This window comes from Chiloscyllium plagiosum, unplaced genomic scaffold (genome assembly GCF_037043375.1).
Source record: "Chiloscyllium plagiosum isolate Xiang-an unplaced genomic scaffold, Cpla_swu_hap1 HiC_scaffold_8, whole genome shotgun sequence".
In the NCBI taxonomy this organism is placed as follows: Eukaryota; Metazoa; Chordata; class Chondrichthyes; order Orectolobiformes; family Hemiscylliidae; genus Chiloscyllium; species Chiloscyllium plagiosum.
Genome location: NW_028270146.1, coordinates 2,044,010 through 2,064,451, shown reverse-complemented (window position 1 = coordinate 2,064,451; position 20,442 = coordinate 2,044,010). Strand labels below are relative to the sequence as shown.

The 20,442-nt window shown below is 47.4% G+C and overlaps 1 protein-coding gene across 3 annotated transcripts in view; it reads right to left on the bottom strand.

Moving 5' to 3' along the window:
* Positions 1-1,126: 1,126 nt before the first annotated feature.
* Positions 1,127-20,442, bottom strand: part of zdhhc22 (zDHHC palmitoyltransferase 22) — a 57,931-nt gene continuing 38,615 nt past the window's right edge. For all 3 annotated transcript variants that reach the window (XM_087989525.1, XM_087989524.1, XM_087989523.1), the window contains one exon: positions 1,127-6,719. In XM_087989525.1, the coding sequence (XP_087845651.1) occupies positions 5,927-6,703 (777 nt within the window). In that variant the 5' untranslated portion in view covers positions 6,704-6,719 and the 3' untranslated portion in view covers positions 1,127-5,926. The remainder of the gene's footprint in view (positions 6,720-20,442) is intronic.

The window sequence follows — 20,442 nt, the reverse complement described above, 5'->3', positions numbered from 1 at the left end:
AGGGATCTTGGTGTCCATGTACACAAATCTTTGAAAGTTGCCACCCAGGTAAATAGTGCGGTGAAGAAGGCATATGGCGTACTGGCTTTTATTGGTAGAGGAATTGAGTTCCGGAGTACTGAGGTCATGTTGCAGTTGTATAAGACTCTGGTGTGGCCACATCTGGAGTATTGTGCGCAGTTTTGGTCGCCATACTATAGGAAGGATGTGGAGGCACTGGAACGGGTGCAGAGGAGGTTTACCAGGATGTTGCCTGGTATGGTAGAAAGATCGTATGAGGAAAGGCTGAGGCACTTGGGGTTGTTTTCATTGGAGAAAAGAAGGTTTAGGGGTGACTTGATAGAGGTGTATAAGATGATTAGGGGTTTAGATAGGGTCGACAGTGAGAATCTTTTTCCTCGTATGGAGTCAGCTATTACAAGGGGGCATAGCTTTAAATTAAGGGGGGGTAGGTATAGGACAGATGTTAGGGCTAGGTTCTTTACTCAGCGAGTCGTGAGTTCATGGAATGCCCTGCCAGTAGCAGTGGTGGACTCTCCCTCATTATGGGCATTTAAGCGGGCATTGGATAGGCATATGGAGGATAGTGGGCTAGTGTAGATTAGGTGGGCTTGGATCGGCGCAACATCGTGGGCCGAAGGGCCTGTACTGCGCTGTATTCTTCTATGTTCTATGTTCTAAGTTCTCCAGCATTCTTTGTGTTTGTTTCAAAATTCCAGCATCAGCAGTATTTTGCCTTTAAACATGGGCACCTGGACAAGGCCAGCTTCAGTGTCTGAGAAGTCACAAATGCTTTTGAATATTGTGCATTTATCAGCTAACATCCTCATTTCTGGCCTAATGATGGAGGGTACATCTATGAAACATCTGAAGATGGTTGGGCTCAGGACAGCAGGAACTCCTGCAGAGATGTTCTGGAGCTGAGATGACTGACCTCCAACAACCACAACCATCTTCCCATGTGTCAGGTATGACTGCAACCAGCAGAGAGTTTGCCCCCTGATACCCATCGATTCCAGTTTTACTAGAGTTCCTTGGTGCCACACTCTATCACGTGCAGACAGTGTTTGACCTGATTGTGAGACAGTCTGTTTCATTTCAAGAAATACATATCCAAGTAATTTAATCAAACCACTTTATTCAGTAACAAGAGGAGCACACAGAGGTTACACATAGAAACAGACCATTCAACTGAACCAGTCAATGTCAGTGTTTACCCTTCATTTGAGTAGAAAGCCCTCATCACATTTACCTCCTGCTCCCATATCCCTCTGTCTCCAGCTTGGCTTTAATCTAAAATTATAATCTCAGTGACAGGAATCCCACACTCTACTTCTCCCACAATTAATCCATCTCAGTGGCTTGACCTTCACCTCCTGGGGGAACGTGTGATTCTACCTACCCTGACATACTGATGCAGAGTAAGGTTAAACTGTGGGAAAAATTGAGATCTAAGGAGAAGGTGGGATGTGGGAGCCCTGGAGATTGCTCCACCATTCAATTGGAATCTTAACTCTACCGCAATCTCAATATTGCAAAAAGCCTAAAGAGAATGTAAGGGAATGAGAAAGGAAATGGCATGTAACAATACTGATGAGTACATTTATAGAAAATGGAAAGAGGTGTTGGGAACATAAGAACAGAAAGAAGGAGACTTGTCAGAGGCCAGAAAAGTAAATGTTTGGAGGCAGAAGACATTGTCATGACTCTTATTCTTTTCACAAAAAAACAGGGACAATGCAGATTTTGTCATTAAGGAGGAGTTTAAATATAATGTGATAAATATAGTTGGAGATGAAACATTAATTAACATCTTTGGAAGTGGCTAAATCTCCAACTTCAGATTAAGTGTGTCCCAGGCTTTTGAGGGAAACAAGGAAAGATACTGCAGAGGCTCTGGCATCATTTTCAATTCTCTTACAAACTAGCATGATGCCAGAAGATTGGAGAAAGTTAAGTTGATTTATTATTTAAAAAATGGAGGAAAGAATTAGCCCTGTCAGGCCAATCTCAATGGTTCATAAGCCATCATTTAGAAAGGCACAGCTTAATCAAGGACAGTCATCACAATTTTATTTTAATAACTTTGTTTGGAGGGGTTGGTGAGTGTCGTGAATTTGATGTAAACTCGTATTTTTTTATTCTGTGGTTTTGGTTATGGACTGAAATGGGAAAAAGACTGTTTTAAAAGGATGGTTTCAGATTGTTCTCCTTTGCAGTCAGGAAGTCTGGTTACAGATGGAGCTGGAGCCAAGGAATGGCAACAAGCAGCTGATTTAGTCTGGGCAATGGTAACCCATTCTCAGTGACAAAGGCCTTCTACCTGTGAACAACTCTGTGATTGCTTCCATATAGCTGAACAGCCTGTGGGTGTGGACCTCTGCTAAAAGAAGGAATTGTCCATCTCTTGGCAGCAAAAAAATCACCTCAAGTCTGAGAACAGGCTATTTATTTCCTCTGCTCTGTTGCTGTAAACTGGCTTTTAACCAGTAAGTCAGAGACATTATAAACAACACTTCCGTTAAACTGTTTTGCCACAACAATCAGTGTGTTGATGCTGATCCCAGCATTAATCTCTGGTTCCACAAGCTTGAGATCGCATAGAAGAAAAATAAATTATGAGGAAAGCTGATTGTAAATGTGGGCACTTTGCTTTGTAAGCACTTCTGAAAGCAAGTGAAAGTACCTGGATCAGGAAGTTCAACAATCCAGTGAACCATGTGGACAGGGACCACTGAACCAGCTTTTCAGTCCTTCCTTCTGCCCATGACATGCATTTTTTCTATTTGTCTCTGCTGATCTGTGTGTGTGGGTAGGGGGAATTCTATAAGTGGATTAGTGTTTTTAGCTAGTACAATTATATGTTGATTGTTCCTAATTGTTTACCAGTATCTATTAGAATATATTTATAATAAACAATCATTGTTAAGCATAGAAACAAGATCTCTGCTTACTGTCAATCTGGATCTAAGACAGGTAACTTGAGGAGTTTCGCACACTTAAATCTATATTTTTTGTGACGCTGGGGAATAGTGGGGCTTGAATTCCAGCATGTTACCGCAGTGAGTTGTAACAAAGGTATTTGACTAGGTCTTACGTGGCAGACTGATCAGGAAAGTAAACGCTGATGTGATCCAAAAGGGCAGTTTGGATCCAAAGCTGGCTCAGTGCAAGAAGCAAAGCTTAAGATCAATGAAGTTTCTTTTCATACTGCTTCCAGTAAGGGTTCCGCAGGGCTCAGCCTTTATTACATGTGTCAGTCATTTTAGTTCTGGTGATTAATATATTTTTAGATGGTACAAAAATTAATTGTGCATTGTGAGTGAGGTGCAGGGTAGCAGGGAGATGTCAATGGACAGGTCAGGGAGGCAGGTAACAAATGGAATTCAGCCCAGAGAAGTGTGAAGTAATGTATTTGGGGAAGTCAAACGAGATACAAAAAGAGTAGATGATGATTTCAGGACAGATTGTTCAGAAAATTGAGAAGGAATGAAGGATTTTTTTAATCAGCTCTGACCTAGTATGTAAGAGTTCAGAGGTTTATGTTGTAACTGTATAAAACACGAGTTAGACCACAGCTAAAATAGTGAATACAGTTGTGATCATTGCATTACAGATGGTATACGATTTCTCAAGATGGAGTGCAGAGATTTATGAGGATGTTACTAGGACTAGAGTGGAGAGCATCAGTGATGAGACAAATTTGGTACACTAGGTTTGTCTTTTGAAGAACAGAGAAGGCTGAAGGTAGATTTAACTGAGGTGGATAAAATAATGGAGGACCTGGACAGATTGGATAGGATGGGCCTATTACTGTTAAAGAAGGTATAGAGAGGACAGATAGCAATCATCTTACATGTATTTATATAATACTTGGAAATGCACTTAACTAACAAGAAAAAGGGCTACAAAGCTATCGACTGAGAGCTGGACAGTGGAGTTAGACTTTGTAGTTTTTTTTGATTATTTCTTTACAGGATGTGGACATCACTGGCTGAATCAGCATTTATTGCCCTTCCCTAGTTTCCCTTGAGAAATGCGCAGCATTATACATTGGGGCTAGCGCTGCTACCTCACTATGCAAGCGACTCAGGTTCATTCCCAGCCTCAAGTGACTGTGTGGAGTTTGCACATTCTCGCTGTGTCTGCATGGGTTTCCACTGAGTGCTCCAGTTTCCTCCCATAGTTCACTGATATGTCGGTTAAGTGCATTGGCCATGCTAAATTGCCCCTTAGTTTATAGTGATGTGCAAGCTGGATGGAATAGCCATAGTAAATGTGGGGTTCCAGAGATAGGGTGGGGTGCCATACAGAGGGCCGGGGAAAACTCAATGGGCTAAATGGTCTCTAGCCAAACTGTCGTGATTGTGTGATTCTATGGATGTAGTGAGCTGCCTTCTTGAACCGCTACAGTCTATGTGCTGTAGATAAACCTACAGAATCCTTAGGGACGGAGTTCCAGGATTATGATCCAGCTGCAGTGAAGGAACGGTGATATATTTCCAAGTCAGGATGGTGAATGGCTTGGAGGGGAACTGGCAGGGGGTGGTGTTCCCTGAATCTGCTGCCCTTGTCCTTCTAGATGGAAGTGGTTGTAGGTTTGGAAGATGGTGTCTGAGGATCTTTGGTGAATTTCTGCAGTGCATCCTGCAGCTAGTACATACTGATGCTACTGAGTGTCATCTATAGAGGGAGTGGATGCCTGTGAATATGGTGCTAATCAAGCGACTGATTGTCCTGAATGGTGTTAAACGTCTTGAGTGTTTTTGGAGCTGCACTCATTCAGGCACATGGGGAGTATTCCATCCCACTCCTGACTTGTGCCTTTTAGAATGTGGACAGGCTTTGGGGAGAGAGAAGGTGAGTTACTCTCACATGTTCCCAACAACTAACCTGCCCTTTTTGACAGACACAGACATGATAGCTTAAACAGCTGACTAATATCCTGTCAATTGTGTTTATTTGTATGTAACTCCATTAACACTTTCATATTCATATTTAACAAAATACTATCAATCTTGGTGTTGCAAGTTCTAATTGAATTTCAACAGTTCTTTGGAAAAGTGAGTTCCAGATTTACGCTCTCCTTTGTGTGAAGCAGTGCTATCTTAATAGTCTAGCTGCTCTGGATACCCCCACTACTGAGATTAGTGTGTTTCCATCTACACTTTGACATTCTTTGATAGTCTTGATATATAGATTAGAATCCAACTGTTAGCTGCAGACAAAATATCAAATCTACCAAGTGACTCTGTATAGCCGACTCCCAACCCCAGTCCATCTCACCCAACAGGTCTAGCTGAAACCTGTCCTGTCCTGTCATAGCAAGTACAGCATGGCGCTCGGCTACATCTTCACCTGCACTTACAACCATTTCAAGCATTCTCATTTACAACAGCCCTTGGGATATTTGTGTAGTAATCTTATACACTGTGACCTTGCTGAAACACAGCTCTCATACTAGGTACATCCCTCTGATTGGAATACAGCAATGCTCAGTATCACACCATTTGTACCAGCTTGTTAACAATGTTGTGACTGTTTTCAAGAGGTAAATCAACATACATTCAAAAATAGATGTAATACAACAGGAGAATGAAATCTGTAAGGATGGAGCGATTTGCTATGCACCCTGCATCAACAATCAGTTTTGTTGAAGTTCAGGGTATTTTGGACAAAAGGATTGTATCTCATTCTTTGTGCAAGATAGCCTGAAAGTGGGTTTGGAAAGCATTGGGAATGCTGAGAGAGTCAGGGAATTGGATTTGGGAAGCATTGGGAATGCTGAGAGAATCAGAGAGATTAGTTGGGAAACATGGGGAATGCTGAGGGGGTAAGGGAAGTGAATTTGGGAAGCATGGGGATTATTGAGGGGAATCAGGCCAGTGGGTTTGGGAATCATGGAGAATGGTAAGGGAGTTAAATTTTACTTGTCCTTTGAGTCCACGGGAACTGTTGGAATTGGGAAGAAAAATCCCAACAACCAACGTTTCCCAAAGACATCCTGAAGATTAACACCCCAAGGAGTGCAGCGTACTGCAGGCATCCCTTTCTTCAGATGGTACCAAGTACGACCTCGAGCCACCAGGAGGATCTGTTGGCAGCAGAACCCAGCACAGGTGAGTCCAATTCCCAGCCAGATGTACAACATTAACACGAGGAATAGCTGAAACGATGGGATCATACTGAAAAAGAAGTGGAAGAAGGAGAGGGGCAGGAGAGTGAGGAAGGTGAGGGGATTCTCGAAGGAGAGATGATATTCCACGCTCAGGTATGCTACACCCACCACCAAGGAATAGAGACAGACGATTGAGGTGTACCAGCCAAACATCAAGAAGTAACGCATGTTTCTGTTCCCAATGCAGTTTGCAGTGAAGAAGCAATGATGGTCCCTCCGCAGGATAACTTTGCTGCACAACTTACAGAAGTGGCTGCCGGGTTGCAAGGCTTCGCTCCCATCGAGGCTGCTGGTGGATTGAAGGCTCTCAGATGGATACCACAGGATCAAGAAGTAGTTTCCCAAAACATTTGCTGAGATGTAGAGAAAGAAAATGAAGTGGCAGCCATAGTAAGACCATGGCCGTCTGAAGTCATCAGCAAAGATAGTGGGAATAAAGATGAAACTCTGAAGGATCATTGTGGTGATGGAAACTCCGAGAAAGTATGAGGGAGCTATTGTGTTCAAGATTCTCAGCTTCAGCATCTTAGAACATTCCTTCCTGCAAAAGGAAACAATTACAACAATTGAAGGGATACAGCACTGAGTTAAAAATTAGATCAACACAGTTTCTAAACTGATACTGGAAGTCTTTAATGTCAGAAAAGATTAAGACAAGCTCAGTCAAAGCAGACTTTACAGTTCTTGAGGCTTTAGATAAAAGGCCCATAGAAACCTATAAAACTGTTCTGAAGAAGGGTCATAGGAGCCAAAACATTAGCTCTGATTTCTCTCCACAGATGCTGCCAGACCTGCTGAGTTTTTCTAGCTGTTGCTGATTTTATCCCTGCTTTTATATTCCATTCCCATAGCAATAAACATCAAGATTTGTCTTCCAAATCATTCGCTGTTCCTGCAAACTAATCTTTTGCGATTTATGTACTCTGAAATCTTGATCCTGTTGTACCTCAGAGTTCTGCAAACTCTCTCCATTTTGCCTCATCCCATCTGGAAAGTGCACTGATACCCAAGCCCCATTATTGCATGGGTCATCACAAAAGTTAAAGGTTTAATAAAATTACTCAAAGTTCCCAATTTTCCTGTCTGATTAACTCAGGTTAACAGATTCCTTCACTTAACAATAAATTCTATCTATTACAAATAAACTGAATTATCAATATTAGCTCCCTAACTTAAAACTCCACACCTTCTTAATCCCCTACACACACGTTGATGGACAGACAAAAAAATCATAAATATTATGGGTGGCTACAGGAATATTAGGAGAATACAGTTCAATAGCACCAGTCCACAAGATTCATTGATATGATTTTTTGCTGCTTCTGTTTTCTGATCTTCTCCGTTCCAAGTCCCCTCATTTCTTAACTGAAGATATCAGCTGCTGGCACGCTAATTGTTCAGTTTTTCAGTCACTGTCAGAGACAGTAGGTTATTAGAAAATAGTGATAATAGGGAGAACTTCCAAATTTTTGTTAGTTTTCTGCAAAGAAGGTGCAAGGAACTAGCCTAAGAATACAAAAGGATGTATTTCAGTTGGAGGCGTGCACAGAAAAATGGCAGATGGAGTTTAATCTGGACAAATGTATGGAATGAGCTGCCAGAGGTTGTGGTGGAGGCTGGTACAATTGCAACATTTAAGAGGCATCTGGATGGGTATATGAATAGGAAGGGTTTGGAGGGATATGGGCCGGGTGCTGGCAGGTGGGTTGGGATATCTGGTCGGCATGGATGGGCTGGACCGAAGGGTCTGTTCCATGCTGTATATCTCCATGACTCTAAATGTGAGATGATGTATTTTGGAAGGTCAAGTACAAGGTGGAAATTGTGAATGGCAGAACCCCTAGGAGTATTGATATGTAGAGAGATTTGGGTGTGCAGGTCCACAGATCACTGAAGGTGGTAGCGCAGGTAGATAAGGGAGTAAAAAAGGCCTATGGCATGCTCCCCTTCATTGGAATGGGCATTGAGTATAAGGATAGGCAAGTTTTATTGCAGCTTTATAGAACTTTAGTTAGGCCACACTTGGAATATTGCGTACAGTTCTGGTCACCACACGACCAGAAGGATGTGGATGCTTTGGAGAGGGTACAGAAAAAGGTTAACCAGGATGTTACCTGGTCTGGGGGATTTTAGCTGTGAAGAAAGGTTGGATAGACTGGGTTTGTTTTCATTGGAACACAGGAGGTTGAGGGGCGACCTGATAGAAGTTTATAAGATTGTGGATGGCATGGATAGAGCGGAAAGTATGAGGCTTTTTCCGAGGGTGGAAGGGTGAACTACTAGGGGACACAGGTTCAAGGTATGAGGGGGCAAGTTTAAAAGAGATGTTTGAGGTACACTTTTCACACAAAGGGTTGTGAGTGCCTGGACCTGCAGCTTCATTAGGTGCCTATCTTTCCCTGAAGCACCAGATACTAAAATCTTTCAAGAATTGACAGATTTACTTAAGGAATACCAAGACCCCAAGCCTCCGCTAATTCCGAGATGCCATTAATTTTACTTGGCAATTCAAGAATCAGGGGAATCGATCATGGGATTTTTGACTGGCAGTGGCATATGACTTTGGTTTAGCCCTTAATGAGATGCTGAGAGAGTGTTTGGAGTGTGGAATTAATGATGTAACTAAACCAAAAGCGCCAACTAGCTGAAGCCCAAATGGACTTCAAACAGTTGGCTTTATCATTGGAAAATGGAGCAAGTGGACCACGTGAGTTCCAGGTTATTCCAATCGAAGTGGATACCCTCTCCAGTCTGACTGAGCTTAGGGAAGAAAATGAGGTCTGCAGATGCTGGAGATCAGAGCTGAAAATGTGTTGCTGGAAAAGCGCAGCAGGTCAGGCAGCATCCAAGGAACAGGAGAATCGACGTTTCGGGCATAAGCCCTTCTTCAGGAATAAGGAAGGTGTGCCAAGCAGGCTAAGATAAAAGGTAGGGAGGAGGGACTTGGGGGAGGGGCGTTGGATATGCGATAGGTGGAAGGAGGTCAAGGTGAGGGTGATAGGCCGGAGTGGGGTGGGGGTGGAGAGATCAGGAAGAAGATTGCAGGTTAGGAAGGCGGTGCTGAGTTCGAGGGATTTGACTGAGACAAGGTGGGGGGAGGGGAAATGAGGAAACTGGTGAAATCTGAGTTCATCCCTTGTGGTTGGAGGGTTCCTAGGCGGAAGATGAGGCGCTCTTCCTCCAACCGTCGTGTTGCCATGGTCTGGCAATGGAGGAGTCCAAGGACCTGCATGTCCTTGGTGGAGTGGGAGGGGGAGTTAAAGTGTTCAGCCACAGGGTGGTTGGGTTGGTTGGTCCGGATGTCCCAGAGGTGTTCTCTGAAACGTTCCGCAAGTAGGCGGCCTGTCGACCCCAATATAGAGGAGGCCGTATCGGGTGCAGCGGATGCAATAGATGATGTGTGTGGAGGTGCAGGTGAATTTGTGGCGGATATGGAAGTGTCCCTTGGGGCCTTGGAGGGAAGTAAAGGGGGAGGTGTGGGCGCAAGTTTTGCATTTCTTGGGGTTGCAGGGGAAGGTGCCGAGAGTGGAGGTTGAGTTGGTGGGGGGTGTGGACCTGACGAGGGAGTCACGGAGAGAGTGATCTTTTCGGAACGCTGGTAGGGGAGGGGAGGGAAATATATCCCTGGTGGTGGGATCCTATTGGAGGTGGCGGAAATGACGGCGGATGATCCGCTGTACATGGAGGTTGGTGGGGTGGTAGGCGAGGACCAGTGGGGTTCTGTCCTGGTGGCAGTTGGAGGGGCGGGGCTCAAGGACGGAGGAGGGGGAAGTGGAAGAGATGCGGTGGAGGGCATCGTCGACTACGTTTGGCGGGAAATTGCGGTCCTTGAAGAAGGAGGCCATCTGGGTTGTACGGTTTTGGAACTGGTCCTCCTGGGAGCAGATGCGGCGGAGACGAAGGAATATGGGATGGCGTTTTTACAGGGGGCAGGGTGGGAGGAGGTGTAGTCTAGGTAGCTGTGGGAGTCGGTCGGTTTATAGTAAATGTCCGTGTCGATTTGGTCACCCGAGATAGAAATGGAAAGGTCTAGGAAGGGGAGGGAGGAGTCTGAGACAGTCCAGGTCAATTTGAGGTCGGGGTGGAATTTGAGGTCCTGTCCCCCTTAGTCCAAGCATTAACCGCCTCAACCTCTCCACCCCTCTCACCCACTCCAACCTCTCACCCTCAGAACGTGCAGCCCTCCACTCTCTCCGTTCCAACCCCAACCTCACAATCAAACCAGCAGACAAGGGAGGCGCGGTAGTAGTTTGGTGCACCGACCTTTACACCGCTGAGGCTAAACGCCAGCTCGCGGACACCTACTCCTACTGCCCCCTTGACCATGACCCCACCTCCCACCACCAAACCATCATCTCCCAGACCATCTAGGACCTCATCACCTCAGGGGATCTCCCATCCACCACCTCCAACCTCATAATCCCACAACCCCGCACTGCCCGTTTCTACCTCCTGCCCAAAATCCACAAACCTGACTGCCCCGGCCGACCCATTGTCTCAGCCTGCTCCTGCCCCACCGAACTCATCTCTGCATACCTCGACATGGTCCTGTCCCCCTTAGTCCTAGACGAGGAGGTTGAACAGTTCATCCACTTTACCAACACCTTCCACCCCAAGTCCCTCCTCCCTACCTTTTATCTTAGCCTGCTGGACACACTTTCCTCATTCCTGAAAAAGGGCTCATGCCCGAAACATCAATTCTCCTGTTCCTTGGATGCTGCCTGACCTGCTGCGCTTTTCCAGCAACACATTTTCAGCTCTGTGCTTAGGGAACACCACTTTAGTGAAGCCAAACCTCGGACAAACAGTTTAAATTTTCTTCAGGATCCCGGCCAACAATAAAGTTACCTCGGGGGTTCAGCAGTCTTCATTTTCTCGGTGGCAGTCAAAGTGGGAGGAGCGGCAGCGAGGACCAGAAGCTCACGGGAAGGTAAATTTAAAGTAGATAAACTTACCTCGTGTCTTGGCAGAGCGCACGCTGAGCAGGAGCAGACAGGGTCTGCTGGGTAAGGGGGGGCTTTATATTTGGGCTATTGCTTTATCTGAAAGACTACACGGGTAGTGTCTCCAGCCATCCTCCTCTAACCAAAAGAAAGGATTCTGTGTCCTGGATTGGTAAAGTGGACTAGTTTTTTTTTTCAGTTTTCAATAGTTTCGTTGGGAATTTAGAATAGTAGGAATGGAAGTTGGGGCAGTTGAATGTTCCTCCAACAAAATGTGGGCGGTAAGGGTTACCACTAGTGTCCCTGCTGACTGTAGTTGTGGGACATGCACCAAACTCCAGCTCCTTGAAAACAGCATTAGGGAACTGGAGCTGGAGCTGGAGCTGGATGAACTTCAGATCATTTGGGAGGCGGAGGGGGTTATTGAGAGGAGTTCCTGGGAGGTAGTCACACCTCAGATACAAGAAGATGGAAGATAGGTTACTGTCAGGGGATGGAGAGGAACTGGCAGGCAGTGCAGGCATTCTCTGTGATGGTTCCCCTCAACAAGTATACCATTTGGTGGGGGTAACGTACCAGGGGTAAGCAATGGGGCATAGGGCTCTGGCACAGTCTGTCCCTGTTGCTCAGGAGGGGCGGGGCGAGATAAGCAGAGCATTAGTCATTGAGAACTCCATAGTTAGGGGGACAGATAGGAGGTTCTGTGGGAACGAGAGATACTCACGGTTGATGTGTTGCCTCCCAGGTACTAGGATTTGTGATGCCTTTGATAATGTTTTTGGGATCTTTGAGAGGAAGGGGGAGCAGCCTCAAGTCGTGGTCCACATAGGCACTAATGACATAGGTAGGAAGAGGGATGGGGATTTAAGGCAGAAATTCAGAGAGTAGGGTGGAAGCTTAGAGCTAGAACAAACAGAGTTGCTGTCTCTGGTTTGTTGCCCATGCCTTGGAATAGGGAGAGAGGGGAGTTGAACACTTGGCTACAGGGATGGTGCAGGTGGGAGGGTTTTGGATTCCTGGATAATTGGAGCTCTTTCTGGGGTAGATGGGATCTCTACAAACAGGATGGTCTTCGCCTGAATCAGCGGTACCAATATGGTGGTGGGGGGTGGGGGGCGTGCGAGGGGGCAAATGTCTGCTAATGCTCTTTGGGAGGGTTTAAACCAATTCAGCAGGGGGAACCCAGATTGTAGTTTGAGTATATAGGAAATCGAGAGTAGTGAAGTTCAAAATAAGGTTTCAAGGTTGCAAGAGTGCACTGGCAAGCAAGAAGTTGGTTTGAAGTGTGTCTACTTCAAGGCCAGGAGCATCCAGAATAAGGTGGGTGAACTTGCAGCATCGATTGGTAACTGGGATTTCGAAGTTGTGGCCATTTTGGAGACATGGGTAGAGCAGGTTCAGGAATGATTGTTGCAGGTTCTGGGATTTAGATGTTTCAGTAAGCACAGGGAAGATGGTAAAAGGGGGGAGGTGTGGCATTGTTAGTTAAGGACAGTATTATGGTTGTAGAAAGGACATTTGAGGACTCATCTACTGAGGTAGTATGGGCTGAGGTTAGAAACAGGAAAGGAGAGGTCACCCTGTTGGGAGTTTTCTATAGGCCTCCAAATAGTTCCAGAGATGTAGAGAAAAGGATAGCAAAGATGATTCTTGGTAGGAGTGAGAGTGACAGGATAGTTGTTTTGGTGTCTTTCCAAATATTGACTGGGAAAACTATAGTTCAAGTACTTTAGATGGGTCAGTTTTTGTCCAATATGTGCAGGAGGGTTTCCTGACACAGTATGTAGACAAGCCAACAAGGGGCGAGGGCACATTGGATTTGGTACTGGGGAATGAACCCAGCCAGCTGTTAGATTTGGAGGTAGGTGAGCACATTGGAATAGTGACCGCTCTTCGGTTATATTTACTTTAACGATGGAAAGGGACAGGTATATAACGCAGGGCAAGAAATATAGCTGGGGGAAAGACAATTATGATGTAATTAAGCAAGATTTAGGATGGGGAAGGAAACTGCAATGGGATGGGCACAATTGAAATGTGAAGCTTATTCAAGGAACAGCTACTATGGGTCCTTGATAAGTATGTACCTGTCGGGCAGGGAAGATGTTGTCGAGTGATGGGAGCTGTGGTTTACTGAGGAAGTTGAATCTCTTGTCAAGAGGAAGAAGAAGGCTTATGTTAGGATGAGATGTGAGGGTGCTTGAGAGCTACAGGTTAGCCAGGGAAGACCTAAAGAGAGAGCTAAAAAGAGCCACGAGGGGATGTGAGAAGTTGGTGGTGGATAGGATCAAGGAAAACTTAAGGCTTTCTATAGCTATGTTAGGATTAGATTCCCTACAGTGTGGAAACAGGCCCTTCGGCCCAACCAGTCCACACCGACCCTCCGAAGAGTAACCCACCCAGACCCATTTCCCTCTGACTAATGTACCTAACACTACGGGCGATTTAGCATGGCCAATTCACCTAACCTGCATATCTTTGGAATGTGGGAGGAAACCAGAGCACCTGGAGGGAAGCCATGCAGACACGGGGAGAATGTGCAAACTCCACACAGTCAGTCGCCTGAGGCTGGAATCAAACCTGGGACCCTGGCGCTGTGAGGCAGCAGTGCTAACCACTGAGCCACCATGCCGGTTATAAGAATAAAAGAATGACTAGAGTAAGACTAGGGCCAATCAAACATAATAGTGGGAAGATGTGCATGGAGTCAGAGGAGATAGGGGAAGCGCTGAATGAATATTTTTCGTCAGTATTCACATTAGAAAAAGACACTGTTGTGAGGAGAATACTGAGATACAGGCTACTAGACTGGATGGGATTGAGGCTCACAAGGAGGAGGTGTTAGCAATTCTGGGAAGTGTAAAAATAGATAAGTCCCCTGGGCCGGATGGGAATTATCCTAGGATTCTCTGAGAAGCCAGGGAGGACATTGCTGAGCCTTTGGCTTTGATCTGTATGTCGTCATTGTCTAGTGAATAGTGCCAGAAGACTGGAGGATAGCAAATTGTTCAGGAAGAGGAGTAGAGACACCCCTGGTAATTATAGACCAGTGAGCCTTACTTTGGTTTTGGGTAAAATGTTGGAAAAGGTTATAAGAGATAGGATTTGTAATCATCCAGAAAGGAATAATTTGATGAGGGATAGTCAGCACGGTTTGTGAAGGGTAGGTCGTGCCTCTCAAACCTTATTGAGTTCTTTTGAGAAGGTGACCAAACAGGTGGATGAGGGTAAAGCGGTTGATGTGGTGTATGTGGATTCATTAATGCTTTTGATAACGTTCCCCACGGTAGGCTATTGCACAAATACAGAGGCATGGGATTGAGGGTGATTTTGCAGTTTGGATCAGAAATTAGCTAGCTGAAAGAAGACAGAGGGTGGTGGTTGATGGGGAATATTCATCCTGGAGTTTAGTTACTAGTGGTTACCACAAGGTCAGCGCAACATCGAGGGTCGAAGGGCCTGTACTTCGCTGTAATGTTCTAAGCCATTGTAGTTGCTGCAGGTATGCAGACTCAAGAACAGAAGAATCTCACTCAACCTCAATTGAATAAGAACTCATAGGCCAGTACACAGGAGAGTGCACACCCTGGAGACTCCATCCACACCTGGTTTGGAACAGTTAAATTGCTTAGCAACATCCAAATCAAAATTAATCGAAATGATTAGTTAAATGGTCACCCAGTCCTAATGGAGGTCAATACTGGCACAGTTGTATTACTGATCGCAGAATCACTCTTCAGCAAAATTCACTGTGAATTCCTACCCTCTTACACGGCTATGTTGAGAATCTTTAACAGGGAACCTTTATAGATTAACGGTACAATTTCAATTCCAGTCTCTTGTGAGAAACGGCTGGTTCAGTTGCCAGTGATTGTAATAAAAGCTTCGGGCCTAATCTTGATGGGGGTGAAATTAGTTAAGAAAGCTTCATCTAGATTGGCTCAATATTTTTCAATTAGAAAATGGCTGCCTGAGTGAAGTCCTAATTAAAATCTTGGGACTATGAGAGGAATCAAGGCCATCTTGCATGATGACCAGGAAGGAGAAAGTGAGGTCTGCAGATGCTGGAGATCAAAGTTGAAACTTTATTGCTGGAACAGCACAGCAGGTCAGGCAGCATCCAGGGAACAGGAGATTCGACGTTTCGGGCACAGGCCCTTCTTCAGGAATGAGCAGAGAGTGTTCAGCAGGAGAAGATAAAAGGTAGGGAGGAGGGACTTGGAGGAGGGGTGTTGGAAATGTGATAGGTGGAAAGAGGTCAAGGTGAGGGTGATAGGTCGGAGTAGGATGGAGGCGGAGAGGTCAAGAAGAAGACTGCAGGTCAGGAAGGCGGTGCCGGGCTGGAGGGATCCGGCTGAGACAAGGTGGGGGGAGGGGGGATGAAGAAACTGGTGAAGTCCAAGTTCATCCCCTGCGGTTGGAGGGTTCCCAGTCGGAAGATAAGACGCTCCTCCTCCGACCGTCGGGTTGTTGTGGTTTGGCGGTGGATGAGTCCAATGACCTGCATATCCTCGGTGGAGTGGGAGGGGGAGTTGAAATGCTGTGCTACAGGTTGGTTGGGTTGGTTCGTCCGGGTGGCCCAGAGGTGCTCTCTGAATCGCTCCGCAAGTAGGCGGCCTGTCTCCCCAATATAGAGGAGGCCACACCGGCTGCAGTGGATGCAGTAGATGATGTGGGTGGAGGTGCAGGTGAATCTGTGGCGGATATGGAAGTTTCCTTTGGGGCCTTGGAGAGAAGTGAGGGGGGAGGTGTGGGTGCAAGTGTTGCACCTCCTGCGGTTGCAAGGGAAGGTGCCGGGAGTGGAGGTTGGGTCGGTGGGGGGTGTGGATCTGACAAGGGAGTCGCGGAGGGAGTGGTCTCTACGGAAAGCTGATAGGGGAGGGGAGGGAAATATATCCTTGGTGCTGGGGTCTGTTTGGAGGTGGCGGAAGTGACGGCGGATGATGCGCTGTACATGGAGATTGGTGGGGTGGTAGGTGAGGACCAGTGGGGTTCTGTCCTGGTGGTGGTTGGAGGGGCACTCCTCCACTTCCCGCTCCTCCGCCCTTGAGCCCCGCCCCTCCAACCGCCACCAGGACAGAACCCCACTGGTCCTCACCTACCACCCCACCAATCTCCATGTACAGCGCATCATCCGCCGTCACTTCCGCCACCTCCAAACAGACCCCAGCACCAAGGATATATTTCCCTCCCCTCCCCTATCAGCTTTCCGTAGAGACCACTCCCTCCGCGACTCCCTTGTCAGATCCACACCCCCCACCGACCCAACCACCACTCCCGGCACCTTCCCTTGCAACCGCAGGAGGTGCAACACTTGCGCCCACACCTCCCCCCTCACTTCTCTCCAAGGCCCCAAGGGAAACTTCCATATCCGCCACAGATTCACCTGCACCTCCACCCACATCATCTACTGCATCCGCTGCAGCCGGTGTGGCCTCCTCTATATTGGGGAGACAGGCCGCCTACTTGCGGAGCGTTTCAGAGAGCACCTCTGGGCCACCCGGACGAACCAACCCAACCAACCTGTAGCACAGCATTTCAACTCCCCCTCCCACTCCACCGAGGATATGCAGGTCATTGGACTCATCCACCGCCAAACCACAACAACCCGACGGTCGGAGGAGGAGCGTCTTATCTTCCGACTGGGAACCCTCCAACCACAGGGGATGAACTTGGACTTCACCAGTTTCTTCATCCCCCCTCCCCCCACCTTGTCTCAGCCGGATCCCTCCAGCCCGGCACCGCCTTCCTGACCTGCAGTCTTCTTCTTGACCTCTCCGCCTCCATCCTACTCGGACCTATCACCCTCACCTTGACCTCTTTCCACCTATCACATTTCCAACGCCCCTCCTCCAAGTCCCTCCTCCCTACCTTTTATCTTCTCCTGCTGAACACTCTCTGCTCATTCCTGAAGAAGGGCCTGTGCCCGAAACGTCGAATCTCCTGTTCCCTGGATGCTGCCTGACCTGCTGTGCTGTTCCAGCAATAAAGTTTCAAACTGATGACCAGGAAGCAATTCTATGGTTCTGCAAGGCCTGCCCAGTGTTATTTGCCTTACGGGCAAAAGTAGAGGCAGAAATCAGAAGGCTGGGAAGTGAAGAAATAATCAAACTCGGCCAGTTTGCAGAATGGGCAGCACTGATCATACTGATTGTGAAGCCCGATAGGTTGGTTTGTCCCAGCAGTATGCTACTATTCATATCCATATGGGTTTGTGCCAATATATGAGACTGCCATTTGGGGTATCATCAACCAGTGCCATTTTCCAGCTGACGATGGAGAACATTTTACATGGGGTACCCAGGTCACCGATTATCTGGATGACGTACTAATAACAGGGAAGACCAATAGGAAGGGTTTGGAGTGATATGGGCCGGGTGCTGGCAGGTGGGACTAAATTGGGTTGGGATATCTGGTCGGCATGGACGGGTTGGACCGAAGGGTCTGTTTCCATGCTGTACATCTCTATAACTCTATAACTAGAATGTAGTCCTTAGATGTTTCTCTGATGTGGGTGTACACCTTAGAAGGGAAAATATGTTTTCCAGGCACCCGAAGTGACATACTTGCGCTACAGAGTTGACAAGACTGGGTTACAGCCTTTGGAAGATAAAGTGAGGGTGAGCAAAGGTGCCCATGTCTGTACTGGAGCTTAGGTCTTTGTGAACAGTTATGGAAAGTTCATACATAACCTGGCCTCCATCTTTGCATCAACTCTTTAAAAAAGGTCATTTTGGAAATGACCTTGTAGGTAAGCCATAGCTTTTTAGAGTGCTGAAGAAACAGTTATTGTCCTCTCTGGTGTTGGCGCACTATGATTCCAAGTGAGATCTAGGATTGACATGTGATTCCTCCTGAATGGCATTGGGATAGTATTTACTCATAGGTGACCCAGTGGAGAAAATTACTGGAGAGTATATGCATCCAGGACTTTAGCAAGTGCAGAGTGTAAATATGCAGTTAGAGAAAGAAAATTTGGCGGTCATTGTTGGAGCCAGGAAGTTCGACCAATCACAAAAACAGAAATTGCTGGAAATGCTCATCAGATCCGGCAGCATCGGTCTAGAGAAATCAGAGTTAATGTTTCACGTCAAGTGACCCTTCCTCAGAAGTAGTACCAATACCATTACACTGTAAATTTGTAATAATAATGAACTATAAATCCCTGCTGGGTCTATTTAAAGGGGACAAGGCATTGCCACTAATAGTTTCAGGCCAAGTTCAGCAGTGGGCTCTAATACTCAGTGTATAATTATGAGTTGGAACACCATCTGGGAGGCCAAATAACAAGTGCAGATAGATTGAGCTGCTTCCTGCAGGTAGATTCACCATCGCTGGTACAGCCACTAGAAGACCCCATAGTGGTTTTACATTTTTTGGACATAGTTGCAGTCACTAGAAGAGGCTGTAATGGTTTTTAAATTTTCTGACCACTTGCAGTCACAGCTGACAATATCAGACTTTGGACATGGACAGATCTGGTCCTTGCAAAACTGAAACAGCTGGTGGTGATGGAGGAAACAAAAGGACCGTCACAACCAGGATTGAAACCTTTTTGGACCTGAAGATACCAGATCACAGTAGAGGACAGTGTATTATTATGGAGAGCAAGAGTGGTTGATTTGAGCAAGGGTCACTGCCAGATACTGGCTGAACTCCATCCAGATCATCCAGGAGTTTCCAAAATGAAGTTTACAATAGATTCCCTACAGTATGGAAACAGGCTGTTTGGCCCAACAAGTCCACACCGCCCGGTCGAAGAGTAACCCACCCATACTCATTCCCCTACCTTATATTTACCCCTGACTAACACACCTAACATTATGGGCAATTTAGCATGGTCAACTCACCTAACCTACACATCTTTGGATTGTGGGAGGAAACCGGAGCACCCGGAATAAACCCACGCAGACACGGGGAGAACATGCAAACTCCACACAGACAGTCACCTGAGGCTGGAATCGAATCTATGTCCCTGGTGTTGTGAGGCAGCAGTGCTAACCACTGAGCCACAGTGCCGCCCCCCCAATGTTATGTCTGGTGGCCAGGATTGGAAGCAGACATAGCCATGTCAGTGCCCAGAGTGTCCATGGGAATGGCAGGGTAAACCCTGGACTCGGTTACACATTGATTGGCCTTCATTTTTGGGAGCGGGGAGAATGAGGAGCTGAGTGGGAGAGGGGAGAGTGAGGAGCTGAGTGGGAGCGGGGAGAGTGAGGAGCTGAGTGGGAGCGGGGAGAGTGAGGAGCTGAGTGGGAGTGAGGAGCTGAGTGGGAGCGGGGAGAGCGAGGAGCTGAGTGGGAGCGGGGAGAGTGAGGAGCTGAGTGGGAGCGGGGAGAGCGAGGAGCTGAGTGGGAGCGGGGAGAGCGAGGAGCTGAGTGGGAGCGGGGAGAGCGAGGAGCTGAGTGGGAGCGGGGAGAGCGAGGAGCTGAGTGGGAGCGGGGAGAGCGAGGAGCTGAGTGGGAGCGGGGAGAGCGAGGAGCTGAGTGGGAGTGAGGAGCTGAGTGGGAGCGGGGAGAGCGAGGAGCTGAGTGGGAGCGGGGAGAGCGAGGAGCTGAGTGGGAGCGGGGAGAGCGAGGAGCTGAGTGGGAGCGGGGAGAGCGAGGAGCTGAGTGGGAGCGGGGAGAGTGAGGAGCTGAGTGGGAGCGGGGAGAGCGAGGAGCTGAGTGGGAGCGGGGAGAGCGAGGAGCTGAGTGGGAGCGGGGAGAGTGAGGAGCTGAGTGGGAACGGGGAGAGTGAGGAGCTGAGTGGGAGAATGAAGAGCTGAGTGAGAGAGTGAGGAGCTGAGTGGGAGCGGGGAGAGTGAGGAGCTGAGTGGGAACGGGGAGAGTGAGAAGCTGAGTGGGAGTGGGGAGAGTGAGGAGCTGAGTGGGAGTGGGGAGAGTGAGGAGCTGAGTGGGAGTGGGGAGAGTGAGGAGCTGAGTGGGAGTGGGGAGAGTGAGGAGCTGAGTATGAGAGGGGAGAGTGAGGAGCTGAGTGGGAGCGGGGAGAGTGAGGAGCTGAGTGGGAGTGGGGAGAGTGAGGAGCTGAGTGGGAGCGGGGAGAGTGAGGAGCTGAGTGGGAGTGGGGAGAGTGAGGGGCTGACTGGGAGCGGTCGGATTACGCTCTGGGAAGGTGAGTGAACCGATATATCTGGGCAGCAGCTGAACCTGAGACATGACACGTGTAGTGTTTCCCACCCGCCCTCCTCCACTAACCCAAACAAAATGACTGGTGTGTTGATAAGGTAAGGCTTTTCTAGTTCTGTTTTTAATCGTGTGATTAGTAAAAACTTTTCTTTCCTTTTCCATTAATCTAAGTTAAGAATAAGTTAAGTTTAAA